The sequence below is a fragment of the Lissotriton vulgaris genome, chromosome 1_1, assembly GCF_964263255.1.
Source record: "Lissotriton vulgaris chromosome 1_1, aLisVul1.2, whole genome shotgun sequence".
In the NCBI taxonomy this organism is placed as follows: Eukaryota; Metazoa; Chordata; class Amphibia; order Caudata; family Salamandridae; genus Lissotriton; species Lissotriton vulgaris.
Genome location: NC_141685.1, coordinates 1,492,875,187 through 1,492,901,854, shown reverse-complemented (window position 1 = coordinate 1,492,901,854; position 26,668 = coordinate 1,492,875,187). Strand labels below are relative to the sequence as shown.

Genomic DNA, 26,668 nt, shown 5'->3' with positions numbered 1-26,668 from the left:
ATCCGGAAGCAATTCCAACAATTGACAGAACTGCATCAGGCTACTTAATCAACTTCGACAATTTCTCTGAAGACCCAAGCAAACATGAAAAAACGCCTCCAACACAAAGTTTTAAAAACAAAGTAATTGAACTTTTTTCACCAACTGAAAGAGACATATCTAATTTCACCATGGATTAAATTTTGGATTGTGTTCGGTGTACTTTTCCTCCTGCTTTGGCTGATCATGGTTATATGTTTGGGAAGATTCATTGAGGGAAAATATAGTACAATGGACACAACAAGTCAGAACTTCAACTTGGTCCTAAAGCCACACACATGTTCTCACATCGAGAAAAGAGAACTGTCATCAGTGAACAGAACAGCCATTCCAATACCCGGTGGGGTAGCATGGGACAGAGCTGATTATGACATTTTGGGCCCGGTCGAGCTTTTAAAGTATCCCCACCAGCTCAAGATTTCATTAAGTGACTTTGTAACACCTAGTACCTTCTCTGATGACTGGGACTTTGAAAACATTAATAATATGATGTCAGATTTAGTAATGTCAGCAAAATTTACAGAACAAGATTACTTGCAGGGTTCGTCCAATTATGAGGAGCTTTACTGCTACAACCATTATGGTGATCACTATTTGCATAAAAGTGCTCAACCTAGAAATGTTTTTTCTTTTAACCAGTGGGAACACTGTCCAACATCACCAAAAGGCAGTTCAAAATTTTTTTCTGATAAATTCCAATACTTCTCAGGACTTAATAACAGTGACCCAAGAACGTTTTATTTTAAAATGTCAAATAAAACTGGAATGAAAACAATGTTGACAAATACTAAATTGATATATTCAGAAAAATGTGATGACAAAATGTCTACATTAGGTTTCGAAATTTGGAAAAATACCATTGAAACAAAAACAATCTGGGGTTGCAAAGATTGGCAAGTACAAGGCCTAGAAGCACTGTTTAGGGCCTGCATGATCCCAGAACAAATTATTTTCTTGAATGACACAATTCAACAAACTACTTGTCTTGGCCTTGCTAAAATAAAAGACATAAACACACCGTCTATTCCGAAACCCATGCATGATAGTGAAAGCACTACTGATGTGGAGATAGACGTTTCTAATATTTTATACCAAAACAGAACACATACTGATTGGAAAAAGTGGTTGATCTGGCCAACAGACACAAATAACTGTCAAGATAGATTCCTGAATAAAACACAGGGGTTCAAAATGACCAGACCAGACCCTAGATATTCCTAGAGACAACATCCAGGGATAGTTACAACATACAGTGGAGGGAAACTATGCCTTGAGTGGCTACAGAAATCTAAACTAGCTGAAATTAAGCAACACTTGACTTTACTTAGGGATGGTGCTGACTTGCGTGATTTCATAATGGGATCACGCAAACAGCGTCAAAAACGTTTCATAGCGGCCGGTATATATATGCTTCATACAACGAAGCATGGAAAGTAATAGAAATTGAAACTGCTGAAAAAATACGAGAAATTGATCGTATTAATTTGGAAAAATCACTTTCTGCTGTTGACAATGGGTTAATGACTCTGTCTTCCAGAATATATTCACTGGACAGTATTGCATCATCTGCCTTTGATATAATAGAGTAGGACTTACTAATGTTGCAACATGGTCAGTCTCAATTACGTTCTATTGTACAGCTTGGCCTCGGTTGAATATCTCTTCTATTCGAATTGATTCTTTAAGCAGAATGAAGTCTATTCTTATAAACAACTGTGCCTCTAACGTCATCAAAAGAAACATATGATCTGCAAGTTGCAAGGACAGCAGCAGAGATACATACCCTTTTATCAACAAATTGCCCCGTACATTTTGTAGAAGTTTTGAGCCACATCGTAAACATGTCTGATACCAGTGGCATCGCACATGTATTTAAGACAATTTTTTCGGGACTGTTAGCACCCTTTGAAACAGTTCTGGGCATCTTCCCGAATTTTGTCCACTCTGTCTTTGGCGGCCTACCTTTAATTTTGGAAGTCGTAGCAGGAATTTTATTTTTGCTTCTTCTGCACCGATATGGCAAGCCAATCCACAGGCAAGACTCTAGCAACGATGGAAGAAACTATCCTAGCAATACGATACCGAGACCATATCACTAAGGTCCTCGGATTGGCCTGGCTAAGAGATCTAAGTGCAACTTGGTTTCTTTCATTCAGACCGATCTGGAAAGATTGCATCATACCTGTGCTTCGATGTCTGCTATGCGGAGAAGAATGCGTGTTGGACATCTGTCTTACACTACAATCAGCAGTACCACTGGATATCGATACCTTGCTAGGTCCGGTAACGACTCATGCATCGTGTTGTCCCCAGCGGCTACCGATTCTGATGACTGCATTCGTTGAGACTTCACCACTACGAGTATGTGGCGGTTAGGTAAGAGAGGAAAGCAGCACCGAACAGGTACAGCCTTCTGTGAGCATTGCTGATCCCACCATCGATGATAGCACTCACGCAGAAAACTGCACAGTTGCAGCATTTTCATACTTGGTCGAACTTTCACCTGATGTGGTAGACCTATTCTTTGCGAACATGTCTGAAACAATGTTCTCTCCATCCAACGAGAATAACTCTTAAGAAAAACAATGAGCACACAGCGTTCCCTGAACTCTGAATTCGGCCTTCAGTTTTTGATAAACAGAGCTACAGAAAATATTTGGAACTTTTCCCCTGAAAGCGAAATCATTTTTGCTCTTATTTTTCAAAATATTGACCTTTTTTTGGCACATGGTACTCTGCTTAAAGTAGAACTATTCTTAGAGAACAGAGCTTCTATTATAGGATACTAGAGACAATATTTTACCTCCGCCTCTAGCACAAATAACAGAAATTTATATAAATATGTGATGAAATGGTCTCGACCTTCTTTTCTGTATTTAGAGCCATTTCATGTGTAATTTAGCAATTTGTTCAGCTCATATATATATATATGCATTTCTCTGAATGATAACACTGCTTGAAAAGCGTACAGTACAAATACTCATTTTCCGTGTATTTACCGTATACCATTTCAAATGCGAAATATGTATTTTGGGGTGGGTCGGAAAAAAACACATGCACCTTTGAATGTTTAATATTGCTTAGTTTTAGTAATGATGGACATCAATTCGTGGAGTGGGTGTCGTGTTCTTATCTAGGACCCTAATTCGATATTCCCGATTTATGCCCTTGTGAGGTTATAATCAATAATGTCCTAACAACGGCATAAGAATCAGATTCATATTCAGTAATAGCCCATGCAATCCGAAACACAGCACGGCTACTCCCATCGACTCCTAGAAAGCACAACGCGTTCTTTAAACAAACCAAGCCTTCAGCAGCCCGGGAAACCCCCCCTGCTTTTGTTTTGATTTGAACAAGAACTCCTGAAGTCCTGCAAGAACTGTTAGTTCTTGGTGATGTCTTATGTCCAACCTTACGTCAAACCCAGGACCTTTCAGGTATAAAATACCAACAGTTGCCTTAAGCAAACACACGGTGGTTTGAAACAGAGCGGACATCTACTTGCCCGAGAGCCCAGCTGATGCGAGTGCCCACGGAAGCCGCCCCTCCTGTTTGATGCACTGAGAGAGACGCTGTCTTTTTCTCCAGCCGAGAAAATTCAGCTCCGGTGTTTCCAGCCTACCCTTGCGGGTTGTTGGGATATCTAGTCCTGAGGAAAGAGATACCAGACCTCCCACATTCTAATACCAAGGTACGGAGTTGACTAAACCCTTAGGAGAATTCTTGATGCAGATTCTTGGCAAAACTATCTTAACCAACGTAACTTAACATCGCTACTTACTTGTCCCTTCCCGAGTATTAGGCTTAGGTCAGGTACACCGGGGTAGGCTTAGTTAGAAGCACCAGTTGAGTATTTTGGTCAATGTATTTGTGTATGTATATATTTTATCCATTTTAAAGTATCATATGGCTAAGAAACCGTATCCATGCTTTTACAGTATTCTTTCATAATACTACTTTTACTTTTTGCACTTTACTTTACTCTAAGTATTGCAATTGTGGCAATTCACTTCTCTTGTATGAGAAAGAAGACTGCTCAATAAATAACACCTCTTTATTGAAAATGCCCGTCTCTCTATTTCTCTGCACTCTGGTGAAACTAAGTTTGCACTGATGACTGAGTGAAATATCTGTCTATTGTTTTCACACGACTCTAGAGATATACTCTTATTCTGAGGGAGCAAAGTTGTCCTGTTTATGCGGTTGTCGGAAACTGAATCCCTTCTTGTATGAGCCAGGAAAGGTTATCCATCCCTCTTCATTCAAGAAAGTTTCCAGTGACCTCTGAGCTAGCTGGCGCAAACCTAAATTAAGTTTAACATAGTCAGTAGAGACCTAGATGACCTCAGTCCTACGTCTACAGTGCTGTTTGTTATTCCAATGCGCAGAGCCTATCGGGAAAATAGGAACTACACTGCACCACCTGCAACAAAAACAAAAGGAAGGTGATTAGACTTCTCAGTACCTAATGTACAAAGCTCAAGTAAGTACGTTTAAACATTTTAAATCAGAAAAGCTTGAAGCTGAAAGAATCTTCGAAGACTTTGAACTTGTGAACTTCACTAATTTTTTGGGGGTTTTGTGAAACTTTCTCTGCCGAATCAGTAATCTTTGAGACATTATTTATGGTTATTGAGGTTCAAAGGTTTTGCACAAAGACTTCCAAACCAAACATTCATTTATGTTAAAAAAGAGTTTGAATTGTATGCTTTTTCAAAGGGCAAAAAATAGCTTAAATCCTTTCAGGATAATAATTCGTGATACAAGGACCAAAAAATAGAGTAAGTAAAAGACAAAGGAATCCTCTAAGAAATAACGCACTTAATGATTTAATATGTTTAATGCTTGTTCTTTCTCTCACTGAATGCAGGAAAAGAAATCTTATTTTCTCACGGAAAGGGTCATAAACTGGCAGACCATTTAAAGGCCAGGAACAGAGAGGTATATTAATGGAGATTGTGTAGCATTTGAGTTATCTAGTGTAACAGAGAGAAAACTGACAACATTTATTTATAGACAGTTCATAATATTCTTGTTTGGTTGTCTTTTCTGATAGATGACACAGCAAACAGACATCTCTTCCCAGTGACTTCTCAATAGAAGCAGTGTTTCTCTCTCTTTTGTTATTTTCTCCACTTCCCCCCCTCCCTTGGGCTTCTTTTCTTCATTCACTGTTTTTATATCAGTGTAGTGGGATTAGAGGTTCAAGAGTGGATGTGAATTATCTTCAGATCTCTCCGGCAGAACTAACTGGATGTTCAAGTGAGCAAGGGTGTGACACAGACTGATTAAAGTAATCAGGGATTTAGTGCATCCCGACCAATCAGGCTTTATGCCGTGAAGGAACACAGCTCTGAATCTGCGCAGAATGCCCGGGCGCCGGGCAGGGCTTCTACTATACGGGAGGATGCAGTCCTAGCCGCTTTAGATGCCACTATGGCATTTCATACAAATGAGTGGCCTTAGCTCTTTGCAGTACTTGCACATCGTCAACAAGCAACTGACCCGCTACCTCAAGGACAACAACATCCTGGACCCATCCCAGTCCGGCTTCCGCAGCAACCACAGTACCAAAACTGCCCTCATCGCCGCCACCGACTACATCAGGACCCTGATAGACAACGGAGAAGCAGCAGCCCTCAAACTCCTGGACCTGTCAACTGCCTCCGACACGGTCTGCCACCAGACACTATGAACATGCCTACACGACGCCGGGATCCAAGAGAAGGCCCTGGACTGGACCACATCCTTCCTCTCCGGCAGAACACAGAGCGTCCGTCTCCCCCCCCCCCCCCCTTCATCTCCACCGCCACCAAGATCATCTGCGGCGTACCCCAGGACTCCTCCCTCAGCCCAACACTGTTCAACATATACATGGCACCCCTCGCCTATGTCGCCCACCATCACAACCTCAACATCATCTCCTACGCCGACGGGACCCAGCTGATCATCTCCCCCACCAAAGACCCTCACACTGCCAAAACCAACCTCCATGAAGGAATGAAGGCCGTCGCCGAATGGATGAGGAACAGCCGACTGAAGCTGAACTCTGACAAGATGGAGGTCCTCATCCTCTGCTCCACCCCCTCAGCATGGGACGACTCCTGGTGGCCGACATCGCTGGGAACAGCCCCAACCCCCACGAACCACGCATGCAACCTGGGGGTCATCCTCGACTCCACCCTCTCCATGACCAAACAGGTCAACACAGTCTCCTCATCCTGCTTCAAAACCCTACAAATGCTCCGCAGAATCTTCAAGTGGATCTCCTCCAAAACAAGAACAGTAACACAGGCCCTCGTCTCCAGTAGACTGGACTACGGTAATGCCCTCTACGCAGGAACGTCGAACAAACTCCTGAAACGGTTGCAACGCATCCAGAACGCCTCGGCACGACTGATCCTCGACATCCCCCGCCGCCGCCACATCATACCCCACCTGAGAGACCTACATTGGCTCTCCTTCAACAAGAGTATAACCTTCAAGCTCCTCATCCACGCACACAAGGCCCTCCACAACGCCGGCCCAGCATACCTCAACAAACGACTCGGCTGCTACGCCCCTACCTGCAAGCTCTGCTCCGCCAACCTCGCCCTCGCCACAGTGCGACGCATCCAAAAAACAACCGCCGGCGGCAGATCCTTTTCCCACCTCGCCGCCAAGACCTGGACACCCTCCCCCACCAACCTACGGCAGACCCAAGACTTCCTGGCCTTCAGACAACTTCTCAAGACCTGGCTCTTCGATCAGTTGCAGCACCCCCCCCCCCCCCCCCCAGCACCTTGAGACCCTCACGGGTATGTAACGTGCTTAACAAATGCCCTGATTGATTGATTGATATGTTCCGCACGGGGGTCCTCCTCTGCTACCCCAGAACTGCCCCATACCTACAGTCTCGGACGGCTTCAAATACCCAGGAATATACATCTCTCTAGACCCGCTGGTCAGGCATGACCGTAACCTTGCCCCCCCCCCCCCCTGCAGCGGCTCAGAAGTAACATCACGCATAGGAAGATACTCCCACTTTCACTTTTGGGTAAGGCGGCCCTTTTTAAAATGATGTCCCTACTTCGCTTCCTCTATGCCCTTCAAAACTCAGCTGATCCTGTCCCGAACTCGTATTTTAAAGAGAGAGAAAGGCTCCAGCAAGACCTTCTGTGGGCAGGACGACCGCGCATAGCCATGAAAAAAACTTATGCTCAGTTGATACGACGGCGGTATTGGGGTACCTGACATCAAGAGCGGCACACCTCACGGCTATTAATCATTGCACCTACGGCCGCCCAGACGATCCGGGTTTCAATATGGACCGACGGCTCCTCCCGAAAGGGTCTTTTACCCGTGCATTATACTCTAAGCCAGATAGATACCCACTCACCGGCCCAACACAACACACAGTCAAATTTGGCATGCTCCAACTAAATCCCTTGGCTGGAGTAATAAATTGACGCTCGCCACCTCATTGTGGGACACTCAAAAGCTAGGAGACTTGCAACAATCCAAGGCCTTCCACAAGTGGGACCTAATCTGTATTTCCCACATCAAAGACCTTTGGAGTGCTGAGGGCGTGAAACCCTTTGCCATTCTGCTTAGTCAATACTCCCTCGCGAACTCGGAGCGCTTTCGCTATCTCCAAGCCCGGCATGCGCTAACCACAACACTGTGCCGCGACGCTACCCCTCCAGAAAGCTCCCCTTTAGAGGACAGACTGTTAGATGGACACCTACCCGAGAAGGCTATCTCCCTTACCTATCATAAGCTGATAAACAATATAGATGACCCCCCTACTGGCACTGCGTGAGAAATGGACTAGGGATGGGTTCGAGCTAGATGATGAAGACTGGCAGACAGCAGTCTCCTCCCCTAGGACTGTTGCTATCCCGGCGCGGCTCCGCATAATGCAACTAAAAATCCTTTACAGGGTATACATGACTGGACCCCAATTAGTACACATTGGTGGGCTGACGGACGACTCATGTAGACGGGGATCCACTCAGACAGGTATTTTCATGCATATTCTCTGGCCCTGTGACACAATCCAAGAATACTGACGTGCAATCCATGTGGTCATGAGCGAAATATTGGGGGTCGAAATCAAGCCAGTAGCATCTAGGTGCCTCCTTAATGTCTGGGATCCAACCGATCTCAATACATACGCCGAACAATGGGTCCCTCTCGCTTGCATACTTGCCAAGATGAACACAGCACAACTCTGGGGGGCCACTCATACACCCACGGTTGCTGACTGGAAAAAAGACCTAGATTGGAGTATGTTACGTGAAAAAACGTATATGTGGCCCGGGGCTGCCCCCGGAAATGGTCTAAGGTATGGGCCCATTGGAATGCTTATTGAGGAGATATTTGTACCGCCTCTCAAGAACTAGACAGCGACGATTCACCCTCCCCGTGATTTCCATTGAATTATTTTACTGCAATCGTATGCCTTTTCCTTTGTGACCTGTTGTACCCTGCCTGCTAATCATTGTGACGCTGTACCCTTATGTCGATTGTTTAATAAAAAGATTTATAAAAAATAAAAACAATAACCCCGGGATAGATGGCCCGAGATAGATAGACTGGGATGAGGATACGTTGCCAGGAGCACTGCTGCCAGAGCCTTTGTATGGAGGCGCCGACACTGCTAACTAGAAATTAGGAGCTGAACCCTGAGAATATTGCAATGACATGGGGACACTACACTGATAGACAAATTTAGACACATAGGTAGTATGATATGTACACTGTGGAGAAGTGTGGCTCAGGGGTTAGAGGCGGCAGACCCGGAAGCTGAGATCGGCCCTGGACCAGGGTTCAATTCCCCGCCCTGACGGGGGTTGGGCTCAATAATTCCACGGACTCGATAATTCTCACTCCGGTGCCTACTCGATTCACGGGTTCACACTCTGCGACTCTGGGCAATAGCTTGCTTAATCTCCACAACGGCCCCTCGCGGCGGGATGCCTGGTTTTCACCTTGTGGATACCCTGCCGGGGTATCACACAGGGGAATACCAGGACGGGTTCCCTAAGCAAGCGCATAGATGCCTGCGATGTGGGAGATTTGCGCTATATAAATACGTATACATTTACATTTACATTTACTAGGCAACAGGCAGCAATCCACAGACTCTTGTTCATGGATCATAGGAGGCAGGTGCAGAGAGATATAGCAACTCGGTTGAAAAGTGTCAGCGCTTTGGACCAATAGATGAAATGAAACTCCCAAGAACATCCTACATGGACGAGATAATTCCCAATATTTGCCACTAATGTTTGCCCTGAATTATACTTTTGCACCAATCAAACCTCTAGATTTTTCAAGTTGTGTACCGTCCACTGTGGAACACTTAATTTGCTGTACATACTGTACGGTGAGTTACTCATCTCTTCTCTATACTCCCCGTTCTAAATTGATATAATTTGAACAATACATTTCAACTGTGTTGTGTTGCATCATATTGTTGTGACATTTAAATGTTTCTTACCTCTTAAGAAATCCAAACGGCTTTTATGATGGTACCTCATTTATTATGCATGGTTGATAGTTTTGTTTTTAGGATGGTCCTGGTGGCACTAACTGCATATGTAGGAAACTTTACAATGAGCCATTAGTACATCCATGGAGGTTTCGAAAGCTTTCAAATTCACTTCGTGATTTACTTTAAAAAAAATATATAAATATGGTTGTGATTAATACGTTTTAATGTGTTTTCTTGTTTATTCAGCCAAGAATACCTAGAAGTTATAAAGAGCACCGAAACAATGAGCACAGAGGAGTTACAAAATGCCTCCAAAAAATATAATGCCGTATTCTTCCACAAGGTATACTAATAATGATAAAAATTACAGGTTGCTTATGTAGGACTTTCAAAGTGTTTTAATTAAAATGGTTAAAGTTAACCAACTCAGAGGTATTCTTTTTATCCATCTTGGAGAGATTAAAAGTTGTGTTGGTGATGTGGGATTTGAATATATGACCGTTAGGATTTGCACTCCGCATTGATTTTTCAGAAGGTATTGTTTTATTAAGTAATTATAACGCTCAGATCTTATATCTAAACAGGACTCTTAATCAGTCCTCTTGTAATGACCTAAATAGCTGTATGTGCTCTGTTTCTCAATTTTCTGACTCTCACCAAAAAGAGTATGCCAAGCTGACATTGTTGTATTGCATTTGGATAGTTTTTTAGGTCGCGCACAGGCAGCGCTTGCCCTCTCTTCTAGACAGGCTATATTCAGGATATGGGAATGCATTTGTGACTATATATGTTTAATTAATGTATCGCTATCACATTGTACTGTGTATGTTGTTTCTAAACTAACTTTGATGTTAATTGTATGTTATTATTTATTTCTGTGTATTCTGTTTAAGTGCATTGCATAAGATTTAAGACTGCCGATGTTTTTGTGAAGTAAAATGATCAAAACCAGACAGGATTCATCCCCTTGTTTATACTCGCAAGGCTTGCATACTCTTGTATAATCATGGTGTAGAAGGTTTGATGCAAAATTGACGGGTAACGAAAAGTAGAATTCAAACAACATATTTTGTGGCCTTAATTGCACTTTACTGATACGAATGACAGACATATCCAGTTTGAAACCACAATGCGATTTATGGTATTGGGGGTACCCTACACTTTAGTACAGTATTCAGGATATGGGCATGAAGCTCCGCTCACTTTCCCACACATCTTTTTAATTGGCTCCTATCACTGTGCTTTGTAAATAGTGACTTGTCATTGGTCAATAGGCTTAGTAGTCCCTCCTTAGTACCAACTTTTTAGGTCTCGCCTGTCGATGCGCATGCGCATCGAGCAAGGCGAGAGTATTGGCACTTATCCGCTCTTTATCCACACTGCAAGGAATCGTGGCGATTCCTTGTTAATTCTTGTAACCTCCCATTAGGACACCCCCTGTTACATTTGTTGTTACTCGGTATGTTTCATTACAGCCTCAAAATACTATTTTCTTAAATGTTTTTCTCCTGCCTGCAACAGAAAATAGTGCTTGAGGCTGTGATGCTTTTTATTTTTTATTATTAATTGAAGCGTAATAATGGCGGTCGTGCTTTTATTCTGTTATTTTTAGCAAAAAACGCCTTTTATTTTTGTTTATGTATTTTGTTTACAATGGCGGCACTCACGCTTTAGCTTTAAACATCGTCAGTTAAAGAGCGTGCAGTGCTGCCATTGTAACAAAAGTAAATAAACAGGAAAAAAGTGTGCGCCCGCCATTTTTTTCTATTTATTTAACTTTTGTTACAATTGCGGCTCACAAGTTTTAGCTGTACACATCTTAAGCGGGGGCCACAATTGCTTCAAAAGTAAAGTAATTGAAAAAAAGCTTTTCTATTTCTTTACTTTATGGGCAGTCGCGGCACCCATGCTTTAACTTAAGATGTTTGGAGCTAAAGAGCAAGTGCCGCTGTTGCTTTGTAATGTCACGCTTATATATCTGTAATGTTTGGATGGTGACATGTTTTCTCTTTTAAAAAAAAATGTTTTTATCCTAAGCTTGCTGTAAGCTTTTTAAATCGAATTATGGCATCAGCCTGCCCAGTCTAGATGGCTTGGCTCTATAGCGCTTGTTTTGAGTTTGTGGGGCTCTTCATTCATAGCCCAGGTCACTAAAAGCTACGGGGGATGGGGTGGGGTGGGGGGGGGGGGTCGGGGAGTCAGTAGTTCCAGCAGAACCCTGCCTCAGATCTGAAGGCTGGGGGAGCTTTAGAGCATCTCGGTTATTAATAACACTCTGTCCCTGACCCCTTTGTCCGAAGCACCGAGCAGCTTCATTCCTGCGCTCTTATATCATGCAGAGTGCGTCTTGATTGTACCTAGTTTGCTTTTCTGTAGCCAATGTGGAGGGTGTTCGCCTCTCAGCTGATTTATGTCGGCCCATTCACAGCTTCAAACCCAGGTACTTGCTGGAATGTAGTGATGTGAGCCTAGTTGTGCATGTGCTTCACCAGCCACTATTGTGTGGGAGTTTATATCTCATGGCAGCTTTTTCTTCTCCATTTTCTGCCTCAGTTTGTGGTGGACTGTCTTTTTTGGAGGTTTCATAAAAGCAAACTCAGCAAAACCCAAATGTGGCATGGAACATCGTAAACTCTGTTTACAGTCTTCACTCAATCAATCAAGACACTTATAAAGCGCACTACATATCCGTTAGGGTATCAAGGCTCTGGGGAGGGGGGAGGGGGGCTGCTACTGATCAAAGAGCCAGGTCTTGAGGAGTCTTCTGAAGGGTCTGTCGTAGTTTTGTGGGGATGGTGTTCCAGGTCTTGGCGGCGAGGTGGGAGAAGGATCTGACGGTCGTTCTTTGGATGAGAGGGACTGTGGCGATGGCGAGGCCTGCGGAGTGGAGCTGGCGGGTGGGGGTGTGGAAGCTGGGTCGTCTTTTGAGGTATGCTGGGCTGGTGTTAGATTTGTGTGCGTGGAGGAGGAGCTTGAAGGTGACCATCTTGTTGACGGGGAGCCAGTGCAGGTCTCTCAGGTGGGGGTGATGTGGCTGCGACTGGGGATATCGAGGATCAGACGTGCCTGGATGGATTGATTCGCCTATTCATTTATTTTGCAGTGTACTTGCTGTTTCAGTTCTTACTCACAATGCTGTGCATTTTTTGTCGATTACTCCGAGATCTTTTAAAATATGTTATTGTAAAGTGAAGAACCACTTTTTCGCATTTGGTGCAATAGGCAAGGGAGTGAATTTAGTTTGGATAAGGTTCATCGTTTGCCTCTTGGTCTGTCTTTCTCCATTTTCGTATAGTGTTTCACCTTTTGCTGGTTCGTTTTTTTGCCTGACGTGCCCGTATCTGCCAGTCTCGCTTGCTCTCTCTCCTGTGGACTTTCACATCGTGCTAGTTCATTCTTTGACTATGCTCCCCCGCTCCCTCCCTCGCCCTGTCAGTCAAACCTCATTTTACGTTGTCTCACCTTTCACTAGTTCATTAGTCCTTTTTCTCATCAACAGCTGACTTTCTGCGCCGCTCTTGCTCCTTTCTGTCCCTCTTGCCTCTTTCTGTACTTCTTGCTTATTTCTTGTTTTCTCTTTCTGCGCCTCACTTTCCTCTTTCTGCACCTATTTCTTCTTTCTGCGCCTTTCTTCTTCGCTCTGTGCTGCCTCTTCTTTTTCTGCACTTCTCGTGCCTCTTTCTTCGTCTTTCTGCACATCACTTGCTTCTTTCTGCACCTCACTTGCTTCTTTCTGTGCTTTTGCAACTCCATCCTACGCTGTCACCCTGTGCTTAGATTTTCCTCATCTATATTTGCGAACTCCCACTGTGCTCACTTCTGTCTCGCACGCTTCACTCTTTCATTATTTATTGATGGTTGTACAGTCGCGGCCAGCATGACTTGGGAAGGGGGGTCACACGTTGAGGGGGGTCACGCGGGGAGGAAGGGGGGGGTCACGTGGGGAGGAAGGGTGTCACGTGGGGAGGAAGGGTGTCACGTGGGGAGGGGGTCATGCAGGGAGGGGGTCATGCAGTTCAGGGAGGGGGGTTGATTAAAAAAAGAAAGTACCTTCGCCTCCGGTCCCGTGTCGCGTCTCCTCTCTTTGCTCCTCACAGGAAGAAGGCAGTCTCACTCTCCTCCCCTAAGACAATCACTATGCTGCAATGGCAACGTTGTGATTGACTGGAATGCCGTCCGCACAGGCGTCTATGGGGCTGCCATTTTCTCCCTGCAGGCTGCACGCAGCCTACATGGAGAAAACGGGATAGTGCCTATGACTGGTTTGGTCGGCCCTGGGGCCGACTAAACAGTCAGCACCAACAACAGTGGGCAAGCCACTCCTCTCCCGCCTGGAACAGGACCGCCCAAACCAACCAAACCCTTCCGCTTTTATCGCAGTGCGAGAAGCAGAAACATAAAATGGTATTCATAATACCTTTTTATGTTTCTGCTTCTTGCACTGCGAGAAAGCAGTGGGGCGACGCTCCTCCACCTACGTGGAGGAGCCGCCCCTGGTTGTAGATTCTCACTGGAGGTTTTCTGTGAGTCTGTGCACCAGCTCTGTAATCAATAAAATTCTGTCTTGCTTTTCCCTCCATAGAGTGCCAGCAGGTTATTTGAACCAGTTCAGGGATTCTTCTTTTGTTCTTCTTTTCCATGTCCGTTTATTGTAAACCTGCCTTCTAAGTAACTGGGACTCCTGCTCGTGTTTACATGGCATCCTTGGTGTGGGCGACGTCCATTCATGTGAGGTTGACATTTCTAAATATGTAATCCTTGCAAAGCTTGGAATACTGTGTACATCTGGGAAGCATCATACAGGTAGAACCTGTTGCTAATGTGATGGTCCAAGACCCTGGATACACCTAGCCTTCTAGGACAGTAGTCCGGAAGTACCCCGCAGTCTTGTGTGCCAGGTACCAGAATACAGGTGACACCAGGCTCTTTTTAGGTCTCGCTAGGCATTGCTTGCGCTGTCTCTTCGAGTCATGCTGTATTCAGGATATGGACATTCAACACGACCAACGCTTCTTTCTGGTTGGTTAGTTGACCTTCCTTTCTAAACTCCTTTTCTCTGGTTAGTCAATACTGTCCATCTGTCCCACCTTTGTGTGCTTGGTTTGCGTCCAACAGATATCACTGTGGGAGGCTGGCTTAGAATATGGTGCACACATATTCAAGTGAAGCACCTTGCACTAAACTCTTATGGTGATTTTAGTGGTCTTAGACGACCATAGAAAGCTCTCCAAGTGGTAGCTGTGGAGAGCAGCCTTCAGGCTTAGTCCAGAAGGAGTGTTAAGCAGCTTGTTTTATCAGACCTAATCATATAGTGTAGGCTAAACGAAAAAGAAGCACACATTGTAGGTATAAAAATAAGTATCTTTACTATACGCGCTCACTAACATATTGGTATATTTCCTACCTGGTGATATCAACACAATACACACAATATTTCAAATGGAACCAGGTAAATAAGCACCAGTACACAGTGATCTCCAGGGGTAGACCAAACCATATACTAAAGAAGTGGAATGCAAACTGTGACTGAAGTAGAGATGTGACCAGAAGGCTCAAAAGAGCTGGGGACCCAAGGAACCACCCGAGGTAAGTACCTAGGAACCCCACGGAGGCTGTGTGGAGTGTAAACACAGCTGCGTACTCAATGCAAGTCTATGGTAAAGTCGCTGATGCAGTTTCGAAGAACCCTTCCCAGTGGACCCTGAAGAAACACAATGGAAGGTTGGAGAGTCACCCCACCTGTGGCTATCCCAGGAACCAGGATATCTACACCAGAAAGGCTGGGGCATAAGTACAAAGTGACGTCGGAAACCGCCGTAGACCACAATGACTGACTTCAGTGAAGATGCCGCTGGTGAAGAAGGTGAAGGAGTCCAGTGGAATCCAAGGATGGATTCTTGAAGAGGAGCACCTGGAAGCAGAGTGAACCGAGTCTATGCCACTTGGGAGTGACCAGGAGACACAGAAGACCAATGAGCACCTATGACTGAATATGCAGGAGGGTTGATGGAGATCTTGTTTTTGCAGCTGTGAGGACAAGGCGACGATGTGGAAGAGCAGAATCTGTTCATGAGCTGCCCCACGTCTGAAGTCAAGAACCAGGGGTCGGTGTCTGGTGGGTGCACCAACAAGCCTTGGCAACAGCAACAGACATGAAGAACAAAAAAGGTGCAGTGTTGGGACCAGCAAGGTCCGAGGGACTCGACAAGGGCTTGAGTCCGAGCAGGCCGAGCAAGCAGGTGAGGCCCCTGAAGCCAAAGAAGACCCTCAAGAGGACCAACAGGCCAAAGGAACCGCAGTCTCAAGAGGACCTCGAGCAGCTCACCAAGAATGCAGACCCATGGTGCAGAGGATGCAGTGAGGATGAAGATTTTAGCAGGAAGAGATGCTGGGGCTTCTTGTAGCCCGAAGTTCTCTGGAGGACAGAGTCGACAAGCCTTAGCAACTGCAAGTCGATGCTGTGCACAGGGGTTCTGTTCCAGTGGTTCTGAAAAGGGATACTGGACTCAAACATGCTGAGAAGACAGTGCAGGCCTCGAGGGAGTTGCAGAACCATCACCTGTGTTGCTGAGCCTTTTGGAGTCTGTGGGTTCTCGGGTGCAGCAGACCGGTCAGCTTTGTTGCTGTGCCTGCAAATGCAGGGGAGTGACTTCTTTACTCCTAGGGAACTTACTTCAAGTTTCTTTGTCTACAGGCCTGGAAAAGAACCTGGGTGAAGCACAGGCACAGATGACGCAGAAGACTGGCAGGACAATGAGACCAGGAGCAGCACAGGTCTTCCTTGATGCAGTCTCTGGTCCAGACGAAGTCCAACTAAGTCCAAGGTGCCCAGACTGTTGAAGTGGCTTCGAATCTGAGTCTTTTCCCACGACTGATCTGAAGCGCCAACCACAGGTAAGCCCTTATCTCTCAAAGGGAAAGGGTTTGGTACGATTCATGGATCCCTCCCAGAGGCGGGGCTGGACAGAGGTAAGGATATTCCCATGTCCCTTGTCCAGTGTTGCGCCAGAGCGGGAGCGAACAGCTCCCTGAACTGGTTTCAACTGGAGTGTGCTAGGAGGGCACCAAATGTGCCCTTCCAAGCAGTCTGGAGGCCCTGGCAAGCGCCCCCAGCGCACAGCCCAATACACTACGTCCTGTCTGAGAGGTAGTCACACCTCCCTATGACAGGAAACCTTTTGTTCTACCTTCTCCTGCATAAGCTCACCTCAGCAGGAGGGCAGAATTGTGTCTGGTGGGCAGCAGCACTAGCTTGCTGTTAGACTCTGGAAGGCTGGTACTGGGAGGAGCCCCCCAGTACATGGTGTCCTACACCCAACACTGGAATCTGTGTTGGGATAGGATTCCAACATGTTTTATACCAAACATGGTTGGTTTTGGTGCAGCCAATATATAGTTGGCATCTCAAAATTGATTGGATGTCCACTATATGTATTAAATAGCTGATTGCACTTATTACAACGCCTGGAGAATTGACTCTGGGGTTAGTAGGGGGTGTCCTGCTCATGCAGGGCACCCTCACACTTATAACCTAGCACCCTGCCTTCTTGATTGAAAGACCTGCCTTAGGGGTGACTTATAGGTTTTAAGTGCAGTGACCCCCAACATAAGGAAACTTATATCTGTTGTGAGTGGTGCTAGCACCAGTTCACCCAGGCTGCAATGGCAGGCCTCTATTCACAGTTGGAGTGGTCTCCAATGTTCCCTCTGATTTTTTAGGTCTCGTAGAGGGACCTATTACGGTGAACCCAAAAACTTTAACTAAAGCGGATTTCCACGAGTGCATGAGTTCTCGTGACCGCGCTTTTATCCAAGCCGCCTGCCTCCGAGAGCTTCAAATTAAAGCCATCTGTTGCTTCCCCAACGCACTCGGCCTCACTTCTCCTCCCCCTAATTAACACACACTTCTTTCACGGCGGCCGTGCTTCAAAGGGAGCCGCTCCGCCCCCTGCTGCATTCACTTTCCCTCCACGTTCCCTCTTCTTCCTTCCTCTCCCCGTCTCCCTCGTGACACCTCTTTGCCCACTTCTTGTTCCCCGTGTGGCTCACTTTCGTTTTTATGGCCGCGCGGCCGATGCGAGGGTCTCCTATGAATTCTCCCCAATTTCCGCCTTCAAGTACAGTGCTGCTGAGACCGAGCCTGGTACTATTTTCCTTTGCAACTATTCAGAAACAGCAAATGGAAATATGGAATGAAAAGCAGGCGCACTTTGCCTATAGTAAAAAATGCAATGTATCATTTTGAACGCACTTCACGCGTAAGTATTGATCAAACTGTTACCAATATGGCGACAAACCCGCGAATTCTCTTCAGAGGGGAGGGACGCGGTCTATTTAACGATGCAAGATTGATATTATAGGCGCCGAGACTGATATTAAAGGCATCCAGGGTATTTTGAGATCTCCACTTCAGCAGCACTTCGGCAATTGTCATGTAATACAGAATTTGGCATTAGCGGCTGAGTTTTTGAAATATCTGATTGATTTCATGTCCCAACACACAAACAGTGTAACCAACTTTAAAGACGTCTCGCTGAAGATGCCGCACTCAAAACGGAGTTCACTAAATTTTAATTTGTTTTGTTTCTTGTTTGTTTCTCGCTCTGTGATTAGTGAGTGTTGATGTACTAGCCTGCCGCTGAAGAATAATGGCAGAGGTCTTGAACTATCAGACTCTTCAAAGTGAGTGCCCCTGGTGACGATTAAGTGCCGAGGCGCCCTGTAGTGGGTACTTGGTGTAGAGCACATAGAGCTAACTGGAAGACTTTTATTGCAGGCACCCACCCAGGACAGCAGGCAGTCAGTTTGGAATCTTTGCAGAACATGGGGCAGTCCTGGAATCACAATCAGTGTGATGTTGGCGCTTGCGTGTGCAGGCATGTCCGCCCAGACTACAGTGCACGTGAAACTTTGTTTGCCTGTGGGGACCAAGGTGTTGTTTCTCGCCATGGTAGAAATTATGGTGAGGGGGACCTCTGCCATCCTGCTGGATAAATAGCCAGCTCGCAGGGTTCTTCACAGCAGCGACGGGGCCATTAAAATATTCACATATCTAACTAGGTGAGATATGAGCATAGATTATTAAACAGGAGACATTCCTCGTGTTTACTATGCTGAGTTCGTCAACGAATGTATTCAGGTGAAACTCCGAGATCAGGCGCCGAAAACGCTCATTGTCTGCCCGCTCCGCTTTATGATTACATACATAAATCCCGTATAGAAAGAAGCCTGCTCAGGGCCTTGTTTTTTTTTCGGTGTCTTATAGCTCACTTTAAAACCCGCGTGTTTTGGCTGGTGCTGTCCCTGGCAGGGCAGGGGAGCTCCCCGAAGCGATCGAAACCTGTGCAGGGAGGGTGGTCGGGTTGCGGTGTGGGAGGGGCAGTTTCGGTTTGTTGGGTATCTGCTCTCCCCCACACATCTTTGTTCCCTAGACCCCTCCCCGCTGAGCGTGCACCCACGGCCCCCCAGCTCCTCCCACAAGCCCCTTTGTGTAAGCAGGGGGAGCTTCTCACCTTGTTCGTAAAACCTGTTCTATTGATATGTGTAAATCAATACCCCTCCCCTGGGCCCCACTTCCCCTTCCTGACTGGAGGGCTGGGAGCCTTCCTTCATTCATTAACTCAAAAAATGCCCTCTTCCAGTGCCCCTTGCGTAACAAAAGAAACCCCGCTCCTCTCCGCTTCGGGCATTCTTGAGGACAAGGAAGCTTCAAAGTTCTTCTGATGTGTATTTAAAGTTAGACACCATAAATAAATGCCACCAAAAGAGCCTTTATTATTATTTGTTCTGCAAAATAGCCGCACATCGCGTGACGCAGGTGGGCTGCACCGAGTGACATATATGATCGAGGGTGCTGTCAGCCCCCGTTTGGCGGCTTGGGTGGGGCTTGGGGCATACAGCACCTCCTGGGCTTGTTTGTCTCTACTGTCCCTGGTTACATTGCTCTGGAAACTTGGCCAGGTTCAAGCCCGACAAAGCTTGGCTGTCAGGGGGAGCGACGGCGAGCAGTCCTCCGCATCTGCGGGAGGTTAGTGTGGAGGGTGCAGTGTGCCCAGACCTCAGCAGACACCCATCCATGCATCAGCATGCTTGTCCAGAGAGGCGCTTCTTTTAGCAGAAAGAAAAGTACTTTATTACTCTAAAGACGCTTTTATAAAAATAGCATCAAATACCTGTGGTTGAAAGGCTAACATCCAGTTTAAGCTATTGCCATTATACATTACAATAACTTTTATTTAAGTATTAATAATTTAAAAAAAACATTATTTGTCAAATCAATACTTCTAAGTCACGTAAATACAAAACATGTTGCATTAAAAATATATAGGTGTCACATTTTCAAAAAATAAAAGTATTACAATTGTAAATGACAAAGCTATTAATTTCACAATTTTCAAAAATAACACATAAATAACAAATTTGTCATGTACAGTACAAATAACTCAAACTTTCCTAATGCGAGACCTATTGCATTGCAAATGCTTGTTTCCTCTGTGTGCGGCAGTGGAGGGTCTCTGTGCGCTGCAACCATGGCTATGTGCGCCAGGAACCAGACCGCGCGTGTGTGCTGCGCCAAATGTCACTCAAAACCTTTACTTTAGGAAGTGAAAAAATTGTTCCTTTTTTACACTTACAGCACCACAATAAGGGTCTTAAGGGCAGTTTGCAAATTGAATAAACATGCCATGACATGAATTGGTTACACAGGCAAGTACACTTCATGTTTAGAAAAGAACAAGACTTCAACGGTGGTACCATCATAAGATTTTAATAAATATTCTTAACTGTAGAACTGTTCATTGGGTGGGGAAATGTTGAGAGCCTATACAATATCACATATAAACAATAAGGGAGAGGGCCGTACAGACACGTCAAGTGGCATCACTAGATGGGTGACAGGGTTGCTTCTCACGGCAATCATTGCCATTTTTCCAGTGCTGATGAACTCTATCTAGGTCAACTTTACAATTCAGGAGGTAGGCCTTTGTCCTCATCAGCATATCCAAATGCTTCTGCTCTAGTCTATTCCTCAATTTACTTTGAATAGTATTCATGAGGCTGAATCCTTGTTCGCAATCTGCACAAGATGCTTGAAACGTTGCGCAGACATTAACAAGCTGAGACGCCACACTATACTGAGCAGCATTGCATACAGTGAAATTCACCATGTCTTGAAAGGTGGTCAATAACCCACCCTTTACATATTCTGCCCCACATTTATAGTCTCAGTATTGTCGACCAACATCTTCTGGTGTTTCACAGTCACCTAGGACCAATACATTTTTATACTTTTCAACAAGTCTTTGTATATTCTCAGTCCAAAATCAAAATGTGATTGTGTTGCTATTGCATGGATTTCAAAACGTGCCCATTCTTTCAGCTTATCTTCAGGGAACCTTTTTTGCATGTGCACACAAAGAAGGGAAACAAAAGTCAAAATAGGCCCACTGTCAAACTCTTGCCTTTCCTTGTACAACATCATCAGATCTCTTACATTGCTGCTCCAAAAGACAGTGCCCCCCAAATACTGTTGCTTAACTTGACCAATCTTTGCTCTTGCATACTGTAGAGCTTCAACAGTGGTCAAATAACATTTTTGGAATAGTTTGCCCAAAGATGCGAATTCACCCAGAATGATGTCATCAAGTACTGCAAGTGAAATATGGCAGTTGGAGTTTGATAGCTTTTTGTAACAATATTTAGGAACTGGATCATTCTCCTCAACTTTCTCATGCTCAAAGTACTTAAGAACAGCCTCGTAATTCCAAGTTAGTGCACCAACAGCAAAATGCCTTGAAAGCCACCGGACTTCATTCAGTGGTCGAAAAGAGACCACGTCGCATTCAGTGACCGATGCAATTTCATCCAGCTTGGACTTCCTTGCAGGAGATCTGGAGAACATAGTGTAGACAGTCCGCAATAATGTCTCTATCTCTTTAATCATTGGAACCCTCTTCCATGCATCAACTCCCAAATCTTCTCGATGGGTGACACAATTCTGGTCTACTAGATGAGGAATGGATTGTTTAAGGCAAGTAGCAACCCCATTATTCTTACCCAGCATCACAGACACACCATCGGATGTGAACATTACAATTTTCATAAGGTCCAGTTCATTGGCCGTGTAGAATTCTTTCACAGCCGTAGTGATAGCCTCAGCATTACAACTAGTCCGCTTCACTATGCCCCCAAAGTGTTTTGTGCTCCAGTGATGTTACAGGTTGAAACTTGAAGTACAGGATGAGCATTATTGTAACAGAAATATCTGTTTTCTCATCAATTATTAATGTGTGATATAAAGCATGTTGAAGTTCTGCCAGAGCGTCACAGTGTATCACACTATTGATGGCCTCAAGGAACTCAAAGGCATAGTTCTTGCTCCTCCAGCTGTCTGGTATCTTGACATACAAAGCTAGGTGGTTATGGATGTCTTGTACAGATCACATTGAAGTATTATTCTTGACAGGCAGCAACACGTTGTTGATGAGAATCGTTCTCTCCTGAGGCATAGATCTTTGGAGTTTAACTACTTCCATTCTATTTGCTTTGTCAGTGACAGTTTTTGTCAGCATTGCCCGCACTCCATAAACAAACCTGGCAGCAGCACTTCTGTTTCTCAATATCGCCATGGCAGACTTGTGTACTTTGCTAAGTAGATGGCGTTTCATGTAATCCAGTTTCCATCCATCACTCCATTTCTTCCCTGTGGAAAAGTTCCCAACAATCTTGGCTTCGTCACATGCTTTGCAAATCAAGCCCACGTCTGGACTGTATTGAAATAGTTCCCAGAGTTGCACGCGAACCTTGCTTCGTGATTTCTGTGTCTCAACCTCTACAATTTCTTTCATCCACTCTTCCTTGAATACAAGGCAACATTTCTTGAATACAAGGCAACCTGCAACAGAAGATGTACTAGTTTATCTCTACCAAGCAATTACCTATTTGTTCTGCCTGTACTCACGTCTGCCTGTGCAATTGTATTCGTAGTACGGTCTCACGAACCTGCAAAAGAAAAGGGGTGCAGATTGTTAATCTATTTACCCAGCAACCCCCAACCCAATGAGGAGCGTAAACTGAATTACCTTGTCTTTGTGGGTACTTGCACCTGCCCACTCAAATCCAAATACCTTACAGACTGGAAACCTGCAATTGAAGACAAGTAACTCTTTTGAAAACCGGGGACCCCTATATATCTAATACACAAGCTATACATAGGGAAAAGTAAAGGTCTATAGCTAGTTTACATCAGATAATGAACCCTACCTATTCTAGATCTCTCTGTTGACAGTAACCACTAGTACACAAAATATATAAACACAAATACATCTGAAAAAATATATTTCATTTTATTTTCAATGCAAATTATTGTTATTTTGGATTCTCAACTTTTCTTTGTTTTTTTTTAAGATTTCGTTTTTTTTAAAAAGAGTTCATTCTTCTCACATAATACATATTACAAAAGTCACATAAATAAATGAATTCCATAGGTGAATACGATAGACCTGAAGTTGATGGAGGCAATGCGGTAGATGGGGCTCCAAGCGCGTTTTGGCGTTGCTTCCTTCATCAGGTGGCCGTCTATTTATTTATTTTTTTTAATATGTTTTATTGATCACTTAACATACAGTTACATCACTTTGAGCACATCTCAATGAGGAAGCATAAATCAGGTTAGCATGTGCATGATGTATGGAAACAATAACAGCAGTTATTATTCTGAGAATTTCAATCGGCACATAACTGGACCGTTAGCATCAATGGGAAAAGCCGGCAATGTGACCAGATAACATTTCCTCGTTACATATCGTTACATATAGCGTCATCTATCTCACCAGAGTACCCGGTTTATCATGTCATCCAGGGCGCGCCCTTGGCTCGCTGCCCTCTATGTAACCCTCGATTTCATACTCTGCGTTACGGTGTGATGTTTCCCAAATAAGGGACCTCTCCGGGCGGATCGGTCTCTTAGTCCGGTGTGGTAATGCTGCTGTCTGTAAGCGCTTCATGGCCACTGTCGTACGACAGCGGAGTGATGTGGTATGGGTTGCCGTATGATATGTGCTTGTAAATGTGTCCGTGAATCCTAAGAGTACAGCGCTGCCAACTGGGGGGCAACAGTCTGTAAAACCAACCTCCGAACAGAGGGAGGAAGGAAAAGAAATATCAGGGAGGGGGCAAACATTAACTCAAAGGAAAGTGGGTGCTGCGTTACGGCTCTGATCGTCAAAGTCCCGTGGCCAGGTACCGTGTCCATGCGAGTTGTGGATGCTCTGCATTTGCGGATCGGTGTGTGTGGGTGAGTGGCGGGGTGCGTCTGATGTTGGGGAGTTGTGGTTCTGCATCGGTTGGGTGCGAGGTCGGTCGTCCCCGTGTGGGGGGAGGGGGCGGGGGGGAGGCAGGGCTAGGTTATGACTCCGTGTCCTGTGTGTGTATGCGCTATTCGCTATGGTGTTACCGTGTGTCCTTCCCCGTCTGCATGCCTTCATGTTACAAGGGGGTCACCCTGTCTATGTTATACCCTGCTCCTGGCATGTTTTGCCGAAGGCCTGTAGGAGGCCGTCCCAGGTCTGCGCAATCGGTATGGCTCTCCGTCCCGCAGTCTCTTCTCTACGGAGAATCGTGCCTTCTGCTGTTGCCCAAGTAAGTGAAAGAGGCACACCAATGTTTCGTTTGCGGTGGATTTGCGTCTTTCCAGTGTCGTGTTATGAGTCGTTTGGCGGTTACCAGTCCCAGATCCCAGAACCTGGCAAGGGCCTTGCTTTGCTTCGTCCTCTTGAACAGCCCCAGCACGCAAGTTTCCCATGCATGTCGTAATTCTGTCCCTACACCTTTCGTTAACAGTGCAGTTACATCCTGCCAATACGTCTGCAGCCTGGGACATGCCCACAGCATGTGCAGAAGGTCAGCGTTTAGTAACGAACAGCGCGGGCAGCCGGAGGTGTCCAGCGCAAAATATCGGTTAATTTTGTCAGGGGACAGATATGCTCTGTGTATGATGTAGAATTGTATGATTTTAAATCTCGAGTTCCGTGGTATATGGCGCGGTCCCTCCAGGATTCTCTCCCATTCCTTGTCTGTCCAGTCCCTCCCTCTGTCAGCTCTCCATTTGTCTCTCAGCGGCTGGAGCGAGCATGCCGTGTGTGACTGTAGTGCCTGTGCCAGCCAATGTATCACATGGGACCCATTCCCCATGATGTGAAGGTACTGGATCAGCAGGTGTGTCTGCGGCTCCTCCGTCATGTCTCCCCAGCGTCTCGTGTATTCTCGAATCATGGAGACATGCAGTAGGAACTGCCCCGCCGGCAAATTGGCGTCCGTCACCAGGCTCTCAAACGGGATCAGGGCGCCATCTTTGTACAAATCCGTCATCGTTTCTATCCCCGCTCACTCCCAGCTCTCCAACAAGGTCGCAGTGATCACTCCTCCAACTCTGGGCATGCCCTGCAGTGGGAGCGCGGGGGCGTAGGGTGTGACCACCCGCGTGAGTCTTAGTGCGCGTTTGTAACATTTGAGTGCCACCGTCAGGTGCAGCTGTGTTCCGTGGGTTGCTTTAGCTTAGAGGTGGAACAGCGCGAGCGCCCGGGCATGGGTCAGGGCCGGTATTTCCGAAGCCGTATCAGTCAGGTTCCTCCCTGCGAGCCAGCCCACCACCCATTGTAGCTGTGCCGCAAGATAGTAAAGCTCCTGATTGGGGACCGCAAGTCCCCCCATGGATGTCGGGGCTTATAGTTTTTTCTGCGCCACTCTGGGCCTCCCGTTGTTCCAAATGAGCGCCCGGATCATAGTCTCTAGCTCTCTAAAGATCCGGGTGGGAACGTACACCGGTATATTAGAGTAATAGTAAAGGAGCCTCGGAAGCGCTATCCTCTTTGTCAGGGTGACTCTGGCTGGGACATTCAGTGGAAGCGTGCTCCAGAAAGCCATTTGGGCTCGCAGGGAGGAAATAGCCCTGACTAGGTTGCCTTCCAGCACGTCTGCCGGGGACCGGTAGATGTGGATGCCTAGGTATTTGAAGGCGCCTGCGTGCCAGGTCAGTGTCGTTCCCCCCAGTCGCACCTCGCATTCCTGCATGTCGGGGTGAAAGGGGTAAACCCCGGATTTCCCCCAGTTAACTTTCAGTCCGAGTGAGTCGTGAACTCTCGTAGGGTGTCCGTGAGTCCTTGCGGTATCTGTGTGAGGTCTCTAATGTAGAGGAGCAGGTCATCAGCGTATAGCGAGACCGCGTGCGTGCCATCTATCAATGGAATACCCCAATCTGCGCCCTGCCTCCTCAGTAATTCCGCCAGCGGTTCCATCGCTAAGGAGAAGAGCAGTGGCGACAAGGGGCAACCCTGTCTCGTGCCCCGCCTGACTTGTATGGTGTCGGACAGGAGGCCCCCGATCCGGACCCGTACGCTGGGCGTCTGGTAGAGGAGGCCGACCATATCCGTGTATGCCTCTCCCAGGTCGTACGTCTGCATTACTGCTCTGAGGTACGGCCATTCCACTGAATCCAATGCCTTTTCCAGATCTAGCACAAGACACCCCGATCGCGGCCAAGGCGTCCTCGCGTATTCCTGTACCCTGAATAGCCGGCGGATATTTTGTGATGTACTACGTGCGGGTACAAAACCGTTCTGGTCTGCATGGACTAATGTGGGCGTGTATAGGGCTAACCTCCAGGCCAGTGTGGATGCTAATATTTTATAGTCGGTATTCAGAAGGGCGAGTGGCCGGTATGAACCCAACTGCGTCCCGTCCTTTCCAGGCTTTAAGAGGGAGACCAGGGTGGCTTCATTTAAGGTGGGTGGTAATGAGGAGTCTTCCAGCGCTGCCTCATACATTTTGATCAGTTCCGGGATCAGGAGGTCCGGATATGCCTTGTAGAACTCCGCTGGGAGTCCATTGGGGCCCGGGGATTTCCCATTGGAAAGCGCTGCAATGACTACCCGGAGCACTTCTGAGGTGATGGACGCCGCCAATTCGTCGCGTTGAGTGTATCTAAGAGTCGGTAGTGGTATCGGTCTGAGGTACTCCCTAGTGTCCGGAGCGGGAGTAGGCAAGCAAGAGCGGTATAGTTTGTCATAGTGACCAGTGAACGCACGATGTATCTCCTGTTGTGTGTGCAGGAGTACTCCTGTGGCTCCCAGTATTTTCGTTACTGGTTTT

The 26,668-nt window shown here is 46.1% G+C and overlaps 1 protein-coding gene across 2 annotated transcripts in view; it reads left to right on the top strand.

Moving 5' to 3' along the window:
• HDAC10 (histone deacetylase 10) overlaps nucleotides 1-26,668 on the top strand; it is a 502,554-nt gene that overhangs the window by 118,366 nt on the left and 357,520 nt on the right. For both annotated transcript variants that reach the window (XM_086967401.1, XM_086967398.1), the window contains one exon: nucleotides 9,767-9,863. In XM_086967401.1, coding sequence (XP_086823527.1) covers nucleotides 9,767-9,863 — 97 coding nt within the window. The remainder of the gene's footprint in view (nucleotides 1-9,766; nucleotides 9,864-26,668) is intronic.